We start from the raw sequence: 12,256 nt of genomic DNA on the forward strand, positions 1-12,256 counted from the left end.
ACAATAATTAAGGAAAAAAAACATTCAAAAGGAAAACATTCAACAGCTGACTGCGACTCCTTTTCACGTGTTGTTTGAACCCATTTTCATTTATAAAAGCATATCATATAAAAATAAAAATAAAAATATTTGGAGACTATGAAAACACCTATCTAGATCCTGGAATTGAAAGAGACATTGAGAGGGATGAAGAATTCTAATTCTTGCTATTTGCTATCGATCTAATTATATCGAGTCTGACTCTTAGTGATCATTTCCCTAAGGTGGTGCCACCCCATTCAGGAAAGAGCTCAACACTATCAAGGCTCTCTCAGGCTGGAAGGATGGAACCATATGGCCAGCTCCGCGCACAGTAAGAAATGTGAATCCACCGGCGTACTCCTGAACATATCCTCCCACCTGCAAGTGAAACGGTGACGCCATCAGCTAGTTGTGAAGAATCATGTAAGTAGCTGAATATTCTAATTCTAGAACTTGGACATACCTCCTCCTTTGCTGTCCATGGGCGCCATGGAGTCATGACAGGGAGGGCAAGGTCTAGGACAGTGTGTTTTGTCGCCGGAAGCGGGCACACGGAATCGAAATCGCCACTGCAAAAATATCGGTAAGTTAAATTTTTTTTTTGCGAAAAGGTAAGTTAATTTGTTACGAAAGTCTGCAATACTTCTAAAGTGTGTTTTCTCGAGAATATTCAGTCAAGGTTTTGTACCTGAATATCCAAACGGGAAGCTTGCTCTCGATTAAAAACTTGATGGTTGGGAGCATGGACATCGGGGCATCTTTCCAGTTCAAGTTCCTGCGAAGTGACAAGATGTTTGTACATGCGCGCGCGTTAAAGACAAGACGAATTGGTAACTAACTACTGATATACATATGCGTCAAAATTATTTCTTTCATGGATCTTACGAGCAGCCTTGCCACTTTGTCTGTCTAGCGTGGAAAGCGTTCTGCACTGCCGGATCATTGAGGTAGGCGTTGGTAGGAAACTCACTGCATGGATCATACCCAGGAAGCTGCAATTAGAAGATAAACAATGAGGTTAGCATAACGCCGAGTAATTTCCCTAGAAAAGAATTGTCTTTTGTTCAGAAAGAAAACCAAACAGGAGTTGCTAGCGGTCTTACATTGGCACTTGGGTAATACTTTCCACTAGGCCCTTCAAGGCAAACCGGAGCGTATATGTTGTAGGCATCGATGTCGCCTTCATGGAACACATCCAATGCACCGTTGCATGCCGCCTCTAAAGAGGGTGTCTCCACCGCGCTGTCGAAGTTGCAGTGCTTGGTGACGTTACTGTAGACCTCGTCTGACATCACACCATGGGTCCAGAAGAAGTCTACTCTGCCCTTAATATTTATGTTGTCGTCAAGATACGGATTTCCAACCTTCATCAAGCCAAAAGACTCATTATTATATTATTATCGCTGTTTTTGTCAACCATATTTTCTGTCACTACAATAACATGTAAATTTGACTACGTACCAGGACGCCCTTGAGATTGACGATGGTTCTGTTGTTGTAGGTGTTGTGGAGCAGGATGGTGGCGGCGAGCTCTGGCACGTAGTGGCCGGCGAAGCTCTCCCCGGAGATGTAGAATGCGCGGTCCTTGTATTCGGGGAACCTCTCCAGCCAATTCAACAGAAAAATATACGCATCGTCAGCCGTTCTCTGGTCTCCGCTGAGCTCGTAGTCGGAGGACGTGTTGGAGTAGGAGTACCCAACACCGGCGGGCGACTCCAGGAAGAGGACGTTAGCCACTGCCATAAGTTTTCACAAGCAAGCTATATATGAGAGTTTAGTCTTATAACCAGCTGTGATCAATCTAACATGGTAAAGACGAAGGAATAATTAGCTGGTAGAGAAGCGATAGGTTACTGGTGTTCCATGCGTTCAGGTTCTTGGTGAGCGTTTTGTTGTCCTGGGATACGCGGAACGGGCCGAGTTCTTGCATTGCTCCGTAGCCGAGTGAGGAGCATCCTGGACCTGTGGATTTACATACAAATCTCCAGCGTGATCAATTAAGGAGTAGATATATACAAGTATCAATACAGTTAATCCTGCAGACAAGAAATGTTCGACTGTGAGTTAATCCTGCAGTTAAATCAAACCTCCGTTGAGCCACAGGACGAGGGGCTTTTCGGCAGCGCCCGAAGGTGCTTCGACGAAGTAGTAGAAGAGCGCGCGGCCGTTCTTCTGGTCGACGGTCACGTAGCCGCCGTACTGGTCGAAGTCGACGCCCTGCGGCTGGCCCGGCAACGCCCGGATCTTGTCGCCCGCCTTGTGCGAGACTGCAGAGCTATTCTTTGCAGCCAGGCTGTTGGTGACCCTGTCACCTATGTTACGCGCTTTGAAAGTGCCGGAACTGATCTCGCCCTTCTTCCTGGACGAGATGAAGGCCCTCAGCGCATCCTCCTGCTGGGATGCATCGGCGTGCAGCTGCAGTGCAGCCAGGCAAAAGAGAAGCAGGGAGAAGAAGGAAATGTTCTTCATCTTTTATGAGGTGATGGTGATTGTCGATCTATGAGATGAGAGATATCGATGGCATGCAGCCACCGAGGGGTTTATATAGGCTCGGGAGAAAGGAATAGAACGGACGAACCCTGACTAGATGGGAAATCGGTGAGATTATTTGGTGTTGTTACAAGGTTGTTAGCTAATACAGAATGCCAACAGTCTTGTTACATCTGTTATAGCAAGTTGATCCGTACGTGAGCTGTATAGATTGGGAGTAACAAGACTTATCTTTCTACACAACTGTGCGCTTGTATGTGGACGTTCTCGTTTTCGCTAAAATCTTGCGAAGATTACCATTTCTTTCCACCGGTGTTATGCTTCGTGAGAGAATACGGTCAAGATTAAAGATTTGTTGAACTGACAGCTAGGGGATTATATGCGAGTACAAAATGGAAGTCTAGTTGAGGTCAGACCTCAGACTTATGTAGTGATGTTCTTTTTGTTAATTGATAATTGGGCAAGACTAGCGAGTGCGCAGTTAACCCACCCGGGTTCAAATCCCCATCTCGCGGTAATTTCGTAGGAAGGGACGAACTTTAAACCGGGTTATTATCCTAGCGTAGGGAGAGTCTCATCCTACCTAACAACGTATAGCCAAGGGAGAGATCATTTCCCAGTTGGTCAACGTTTTTTCTTTTTGTTAATCAAAGACATATCCCAGCTTTTATTACTCCTTCCTGTTTTATATATAAGGCCACTGTGAAAAATACGTTTTGCATCTACATAAAGCCACTAACACTACCTAACAATGTATAGCCAAGGGGGAGATTATTTCCCCTGTTGATCAACGTTTTTTCTTTTTGTTAATCAAAGACATCAGCTTTAATTACTCCTTCCTATTTTATATATAAGGCCACTATAACAAATACGTTTTGCATCTACATAAAGCCACTAACACTACTAGCGAGAGTTTAAAACTTTTTTTATTTAAGTTACGAGTGTTGAGTTTGAAATATACTAATGAAACTGAGCGTGGGTCAAACGAAAAGAGTCCTCTAGATTAGTTGTGCGGCGCTCTCTGCTGGACCTTATGGAACACGCGAAACAAGTTTTCCATCGAGGGGTGCTTCCCATCTCATCCTGCTAACTGCCTATACAAAATGTCAATGCTCCTGCAAGTGTGGAAGCCAGTGGCTAGGAGACAGGATCAGAAGACAATGAAGCTGATGATTGGTAGGATTCATATGCTCCATGCTGCTACTAGGGCATCTTCATAGAGTCTAGGTCATCGTCTACCTGTGTGTATCCTGTGAGCTAGGAATGTGTAGGGGGGCATTGCCTATTTCGGACTTGTGTGGCATGCTTGCCATCCTTGCTACTATCTTTTTTCTCGTTTTTTTCTTTCTATTTTGGATCTTTGATCTGGATGTTTGATACGTCCCAAACGTATCTATAATTTTTTATGTTCCATGCTACTTTTATGATGATACTCACATGTTTTATACACATTATATGTCATTATTATGCGTTTTCCGGAACTAACCTATTGACGAGATGCCGAAGGGCCAGTTGTTGTTTTCTGATGTTTTTGGTTTCAGATATCCTAGTAAGGAAATATTCTCGGAATCGGACGAAATCAACGCCCAGCATCTTAGAATTCCACGAAGCTTCCAGAACACCCGAGAGCCACCAGAGGAGGGCCACAGGGCCACCAGACGCCAGGGCGTCGCGGCCCAAGGGGGAGGGGCGCGCCCCCCTATTGTGTGGCGCCCCCGTCAGCCTTCCGACTCTTTGCCTATTTAAAGGTCCCTGACCTAAAACTTCGAGACGGAAAAGCCACGGTACGAGAAACCTTCCAGAGCCGCCGCCATCGGGAAGCCAAGATCTGGGGGACAGGAGTCTCCGTTCCGGCACGCCGCCGGGACGGGGAAGTGCCCCCGGAAGGCTCCTCCATCGACACCACCGCCATCTTCATCAACGCTGCTTGTCTCCCATGAGGAGGGAGTAGTTCTCCATCAAGGCTAAGGGCTGTACCGGTAGCTATGTGGTTAATCTCTCTCCTATGTACTTCAATACAATGATCTCATGAGCTGCCTTACATGATTGAGATTCATATGAGTTTTGTATCACTATTCATCTATGTGTTACTCTAGAGATGTTATTAAAGTACTCTATTCCTCCTCCATGGTGTAAACGTGACAGTGTGTGCATCATGTAGTACTTGGCGTAGGTTATGATTGTAATCTCTTGTAGATTATGAAGTTAATTATTGCTATGATAGTATTGATGTGATCTATTCCTCCTTCATAGTGTGATGGTGACGAGTGTGCATGCTATGTTAGTACTTGGTGTAATTGCAATGATCTATCATGCACTCTAAGGTTATTTAAATATGAACATTGAATGTTGTGGAGCTTGTTAACTCCGGCATTGAGGTGCTCTTGTAGCCCTACGCAATTAGTGGTGTTCATCATCCAACAAGAGAGTGTAGAGTGGTTTTATTATGTGATCAATGTTGAGAGTGTCCACTAGTGAAAGTATGATCCCTAGGCCTTGCTTCTAAGCATCGAAACTCCGTTTATTTACTGTTCTGTTGCATGTTTACTCGCTGCCATATTTTATTCAGATTGTTATTACCACTCATATACATCCATATTACTTGTATTTCACTATCTCTTCGCCGAACTAGTGCACCTATACATCTGACAAGTGTATTAGGTGTGTTGGGGACACAAGAGACTTCTTGTATCGTGATTGCGAGGGTTGCTTGAGAGGAATATCTTTGACCTCTTCCTCCCCGAGTTCGATAAACCTTGGGTGATCCACTTAAGGGAAACTTGCTGCTGTTCTACAAACCTCTCGCTCTTGGAGGCCCAACACTGTCTACAAGAATAGAAGCACCCGTAGACATCAAGCACTTTTCTGGCGCCGTTGCCGGGGAGGAAAGGTAAAAGGCACTCATACTCCGGTCCCAGGTAACTAAGTACTTTTCTGTTGCCGTTGTGTGTGTGCTCGAAGCTATTTCCTTTAGATCCTGCAATTGCATCTTTTTGTTTCTTGTTAAACACTAGTAAGGCATAATGGAAAACATCTGTGAGCTTTTTGTACTATTTCCTGAGTCAAGACATGAATTGTTTAATGCGAAAATTAAAAAACCTATGGAACCTTATTTGCATGCTAGTAGCAATGATATTAGTATGAACGCTTTGAATACCATTGTTGATATTGATATAGAAAGTTCTAAGCTTGGGGAGGTCGGTTTTGATGAGAATGATCTCTTTAGCACTCCGGGTATTGAGAGAAAATTTTCTTTGATGATACTTTTCTCCTATTTATGATGATTATAATGATAGTGGTCTTTTGGTGCCACCTACTATGGAGAATAAATTTAATTATGATGATACTATACCTCCTATATTTGATGATGAGAATAATAATGATAGCTACTTTGTTGAATTTGCTCCAACTACAACTAATAAAATTGATTATGCTTATGTTGGGAGTAGTAATAATTTTATGCATGAGACTCATGATAAGAATGCTTTATGTGATAGTTATATTGTTGAATTTGTTCATGACGCTACTGGATATTATTATGAGAGAGGAAAATATGGTTGTATAAATTTTCATGTTACTAAAACACCTCTCTATATGCTGAAAATCTTGAAGTTACACTTGTTTTATCTTTCTATGCTTGTTGCATTATGCTTCATGAACTTGTTTATTTACAAGATTCCTTTTCATATGAAGTGGGTTAGGCTTAAATTTGTTTCATACTTGCTTTTTGATGCTCTCTTTTGCTTCAACTTTTATTTTCCATGTGAGCATCATTAAAACTGCTGAGCCCATCTTAATGGCTATAAAGAAAGCACTTCTTGGGAGATAACCCATGCATTATTTTACTACAGTAATTTTGTTTTATATTTGTGTCTTGGAAGTTGTTACTACTGTAGCAACCTCTCCTTATCTTTAATTTATTGCATTGTTGTGCCAAGTAAAGTCTTTGATAGTAAGGTTGATACTAGATTTGGATTACTGCGCAGAAACAGATTTCTTGCTATCACGAATTTGGGTATGATTCTCTGTAGGTAACTCAGAACAATCTGCCAATTTACGGGAGTGATCCTCAGATATGTACGCAACTTTCATTCAATTTGGGCATTTTCATCTGAGCAAGTCTGGTGCCTCATAAAAATTCGTCTTTACGGACTGTTCTGTTTTGACAGATTCTGCCTTTTATTTCGCATTGCCTCTTTTGCTGTGTTGGATGGATTTCTTTGTTCCATTAACCTCCAGTAGCTTTGTGCAATGTCCAGAAGTGTTAAAAATGATTGTGTCACCTCTGAAAATGTGAATTTTTGATTATGCACTAACCCTCTAATGAGTTTGTTTTGAGTTTGGTGTGGAGGAAGTTTTCAAGGGTCAAGAGAGGAGGATGATATACTATGATCAAGAAGAGTGAAAATTCTAAGCTTGGGGATGCCCCCGTGGTTCATCCCTGCATATTTCAAGAAGACTCAAGCATCTAAGCTTGGGGATGCCCAAGTCATCCCCTTCTTTATCGACAACTTATCAGGTCACCTCTAGTGAAACTATATTTTTATTCCGTCACATCTTATGTGCTTTACTTGGAGCGTCTGTGTGCTTTTATTTTTGTTTGTGTTTGAATAAATTCATGCTTGTGTGGGAGAGAGACACGCTCTGCTGTTGCATATGAACACATGTGTTCTTAGCTTTACTTTTAATGTTCATGGCGAAGGTTAATTAAAACTGCTTCGTTCATCGGTATTTGGTTGGAAACAGAAAATGCCGCGTGTGGTAATTGGTATAATGTCTTGAATAATTTGATACTTGGCAATTGTTGTGCTCATATAGATCATGTTTAAGCTCTTGCATCATGTGATTTGCACCTATTAATGAAGAACTACATAGAGCTTGTTAAAATTTGGTTTGCATGATTGGTCTCTAGAGTCTAGATATTTTCTGGTTAAGGTGTTTGAACAACAAGGAAGACGATGTAAAGTCTTATAATGCTTGCAATATGTTCATATGTGAGTCTTGCTGTACCGTTTTATACTTGAGTTTGCTTCAAACAACCTTGCTAGCCTAGCCTTGTATTGAGAGGAATTCTTCTCGTGCATCTAAATCCTTGAGCCAATAACCATGCCATTTGTGTCCACCATACCTACCTACTACATGGTATTTCTCCGCCATTTCAAAGTAAATTACTTCATGTGCTACCTTTAAACAATTCAAAACTTTATTATCCCTTATTTGTCTCATGAGGAAGTATGTGGTGTTTTATCTTTCAATCTTGTTGGGCAGCTTTCACCTATGGACTAGTGGCTTCATCCGCTTATCCAATAATTTTGCAAAAAGAGCTGGCGCGGGGTTCCCCGCCCCCAATTAATCAACCTTCATTAATAATTCTCTTCACATGTTTTGCTCGATTCATCGGTAAGCAACTTAATTTTGCAAATAGACACTCCTTCATGGTATGTGAATGTTGGAAGGCACCCGAGGATTCGGTTAGCCATGGCTTGTGTAAGCAAAAGGTTGGGAGGAGTGTCAACCATAAACAAAACTAAAATACATGTGTAAACAAAAGAGAAGAGGGATGATCTACCTTGCTGGTAGAGATAACGTCCTTCATGGGAGCCGCTCTTTGAAAGTCTGTTTGGCAAGGGGGTTAGAGTGCCCACTACCATTCGTTGACAACAACAAACACGTCTCAAAACTTTACTTTTATGCTCTCTATATGATTTCAAAACTTAAAAAGCTCTAGCACATGATTTAATCCATGCTTCCCTCTGCGAAGGGCCATTCTTTTACCTTATTGTTGAGTCAGTTTACCTACTTTTTTCTATCTTAGAAGCAAACACTTGTATCAACTGTGTGCATTGATTCTTACATGTTTACCTATTGCACTTGTTATATTGCTTTATGTTGACAACTATCCATGAGATATACATGTTACGAGTTGAAAGCAACTGCTGAAACTTATATCTTCCTTTGTGTTGCTTCAATGCCTTTACTTTGAATCTATTGCTTTATGAGTAACTATTATGCAAGTCTTATTGATGCTTGTCTTGAAAGTATTATTCATGAAAAGTCTTTGCTACATGATTCATTTGTTTACTCATTATCTTCATCATTGCTTCGAATCGCTGCATTCATCTCATATGCTTTACAATAGTATGATCAAGATTATGATAGCATATCACTTAAGAAATTATCTTTGTTATCGTTTACCTACTCGAGGGCGAGTAGGAATTAAGCTTGGGGGTGCTTGATACGTCCCAAACGTATCTATAATTTCTTATGTTCCATGCTACTTTTATGATGATACTCACATGTTTTATACACATTATATGTCATTATTATGTGTTTTCCGGAACTAACCTATTGACGAGATGCCGAAGGGCCAGTTGTTGTTTTCTGCTGTTTTTGGTTTCAGAAATCCAAGTAAGGAAATATTCTCGGAATCGGACGAAATCAACGCCCAGCATCTTAGAATCCCACGAAGCTTCCAGAACACCCGAGAGTCACCAGAGGAGGGCCACAGGGCCACCAGATGCCAGGGCGGCGCGGCCCAAGGGGGGGGGCGCCCCCCTATTGTGTGGCGCCCCCATCAGCCTTCCGACTCCGCCTCTTCGCCTATTTAAAGGTCTCTGACCTAAAACTTCGAGACGGAAAAGCCACGGTACGAGAAACCTTCCAGAGCCGTCGCCATCGCGAAGCCAAGATCTGGGGGACAGGAGTCTCCGTTCCGGCACGCCGCTGGGACGGGGAAGTGCCCCCGGAAGGCTCCTCCATCGACACCACCGCCATCTTCATCAACGCTGCTATCTCCCATGAGGAGGGAGTAGTTCTCCATCGAGGCTAAGAGTTGTACCGGTAGCTATGTGGTTAATCTCTCTCCTATGTACTTCAATATAATGATCTCATGAGCTGCCTTACATGATTGAGATTCATATGAGTTTTGTATCACTATTCATCTATGTGTTACTCTAGTGATGTTATTAAAGTACTATATTCCTCCTCCACGGTGTAAAGGTGACAGTGTGTGCATCATGTAGTACTTGGCGTAGGTTATGATTGTAATCTCTTGTAGATTATGAAGTTAATTATTGCTATGATAGTATTGATGTGATCTATTCCTCCTTCATAGTGTGATGGTGACGAGTGTGCATGCTATGTTAGTACTTGGTGTAATTGCAATGATCTATCATGCACTCTAAGGTTATTTAAATATGAACATTGAATGTTGTGGAGCTTGTTAACTCCGGCATTGAGGTGCTCTTGTAGCCCTACGGAATTAGTGGTGTTCATCATCCAACAAGAGAGTGTAGAGTGGTTTTATTATGTGATCAATGTTGAGAGTGTTCACTAGTGAAAGTATGATCCCTAGGCCTTGCTTCTAAGCATCGAAACTCCGTTTATTTACTCGTTCTGTTGCATGTTTACTCGCTGCCATATTTTATTCAGATTGTTATTACCACTCATATACATCCATATTACTTGTATTTCACTATCTCTTCGCCGAACTAGTGCACCTATACATCTGACAAGTGTATTAGGTGTGTTGGGGACACAAGAGACTTCTTGTATCGTGATTGCAGGGTTGCTTGAGAGGAATATCTTTGACCTCTTCCTCCCTGAGTTCGATAAACCTTGGGTGATCCACTTAAGGGAAACTTGCTGCTGTTCTACAAACCTCTGCTCTTGGAGGCCCAACACTGTCTACAAGAATAGAAGCACCCGTAGACATCAATGTTGTACCCTGACTTGATCTGTGTGTGGTCGAGGCTTCATTGATTTAAAGCCCCGACCTCTGCTCGAGCCTCCCGTCTAAAAAAAGTAATGAAATTGAGCAAGGTCATCACTAGCAATTGAATTCAAATTTCAAGAAGACCTTGTTCATTTCAAAATAGGGAGGAAATTCAATACTTAATTTTTTTTAAACCAAGACCTACTTTGGTATGAAATCATACACCTATTAATACAAATAAGGGTGAGAGTATTCGTGTGTATGTGCGTTTGTACTATGTTTCTAAAAAAATAGACCATCACATACATCACATATAAATTGAATTAAAAATGGAAGTTTGAATTATTCAAACTTGAGTTCAAATTCAATAGTTCATAACAAATAAAATAAAAATCAGAAAATACAACGAAAAGTTGACAATACTTGGAAATTTATTACCATTCATAATAAAATCATCAAATGGTTATTTACAAGAGAAATTTCAAAGAGAATATTACATGTCCTCGCCTTTTAGTAGAGTCGGTGACTTGAGAATACCTTATCGAGTACCTGATAATACCATACCTGGTTCTATACAACTGGAGGCCCATGAAGCCCATAACAAGAAATGTAGCTCGTACACACCTTGGACTAAGAAAAGTTCATACAAGGAAGAATTAGTTTTTATATGAATCGAATAACGTGGTACCGGCTGAGACCTGGCCTCCTATATAAAGACCAGAGTGGGCTTCTAAGCAAGGCTAAGCAATGCCAGAGCATAACACCGCGCAACATAAACCCTAGCCTATCTAGACATAGCCAATCTCGGCGACTTTGTAACATCATCATCAATACAAACTACAAGTTGCACGTAGGGTTTCTTCTTTGTAGGCCTGAAACTGGGTAAAACCCTCGTTGTTCCCTATACTTTGTTTTTGTACACCGCCGAAACCACCACCATGCCGATTTCCTTAAACCAATGGTCCATCAAGTGTGGGCATTATTGCCATGGTCACCCCACGTCAATTGGCGCCGTCTATGGGAAACTCGCGTGTTGGATCTATGGTTTCTGCGGTTTCAATTACAGCAATCTACAGCCTGGCGGTTCTTAGAGATTCAATCTGCTTCTGTCCGTAGCGTTCAGGCCACACCGGCTAGCTACACGATCAACTTTTGCTTCCTTCAACGAGGGAGAAGAGATGGATTTCGGACGCTTTCGGTTCCACTTCAACACAGTAGGCTCCATCCTTATCATGGATCCAATCTCCTCGGCTCCGGTGGAGTCGAAGTCCTCAACAACGGCCACGTAACCTACAACAGCCGTTTATGAGTTCGGCAGAAAATCATAAACTTACAAGGAACTGTATTTGTATCCAAGGAAAATCACAAACCACGATTGTGCAAAATAAATACTAGAGATGAACAATAGCATTTTTTCTTTATTGAAGTTACAAGATGAAGTCATTACACAAATCCGTGTCCACTCACAGGGACATGAACCGCGGGAAGATGTGATTCCCTGCAGTAATATGGGAGTAACATCTTCTTCCGCATCAAGGAGGAGGTGGCCATGTGGGCGTTGGCTGGCGCTGAAGACTTCGGTAATATCATGTCGGGAGATTAGATCTTTTCTTCCTTATCTGGGAGTTGGACATGTTTTGTAAGGCACTCTCTTTTGATAGAAAAAGCTTTTGCCAAAATGATCTATCTTATTTTAAATTTTGTTATTTTAATCAATCAAACTACTATTTCCTTGCCAAAAAGAGTTTGTGAGTTCAAAAAATAATTATAATTTACAAGTAACCGTATTTGTCTTCTTGAAATATTAAAATTAAATTGCGATTGTGACCAATAAATTGTAGAGTTGAACCATAGCATTTTTCTTTATAGGAGTTACATCATGGAGTCATTACAAAAATCCATGTCCACTCACAGGAACATGAACCTCGCTCAACTGTTGGGTACATTTGAATATTAAACCAAAATTAAGCAAAAAAAAATGGAAGGTAAACTTCAATCAACTCCTTTCAATGTCGTAGGACTTGTCATGGA

At 41.5% G+C, this 12,256-nt stretch overlaps 1 protein-coding gene across 1 annotated transcript; it reads right to left on the minus strand.

Annotated features, from left to right (window-relative positions):
- Positions 1-258: 258 nt before the first annotated feature.
- On the minus strand, positions 259-2,490 carry LOC124654597 (serine carboxypeptidase 1-like). Its single transcript, XM_047193593.1, has 8 exons — positions 2,109-2,490; positions 1,876-1,983; positions 1,483-1,757; positions 1,125-1,385; positions 907-1,013; positions 710-796; positions 485-590; positions 259-399 (listed from the first exon to the last, which is right to left on the minus strand). The coding sequence occupies exons 1-8, from the start codon at positions 2,488-2,490 to the stop codon at positions 259-261; spliced, it is 1,467 nt and encodes a 488-aa protein (XP_047049549.1).
- Between the last annotated feature and the right edge of the window lie 9,766 nt (positions 2,491-12,256).

This window comes from Lolium rigidum, chromosome 5 (genome assembly GCF_022539505.1).
Source record: "Lolium rigidum isolate FL_2022 chromosome 5, APGP_CSIRO_Lrig_0.1, whole genome shotgun sequence".
Lineage (NCBI taxonomy): Eukaryota > Viridiplantae > Streptophyta > Magnoliopsida > Poales > Poaceae > Lolium > Lolium rigidum.

What these genes read in the sequence shown, in the direction of transcription:
- LOC124654597 (XM_047193593.1), bottom strand. Translation starts at nt 2,490, where the DNA reads ATGAAGAACATTTCCTTCTTCTCCCTGCTTCTCTTTTGCCTGGCTGCA. An exon ending in ACAAAGTGGCAAGGCTGCTC is followed by an intron (nt 797 to 906) that starts GTAAGATCCATG and finishes GTCACTTCGCAG; the next exon opens with GAACTTGAACTGGAAAGATG. An exon ending in CTTCCCGTTTGGATATTCAG is followed by an intron (nt 591 to 709) that starts GTACAAAACCTT and finishes ATATTTTTGCAG; the next exon opens with TGGCGATTTCGATTCCGTGT.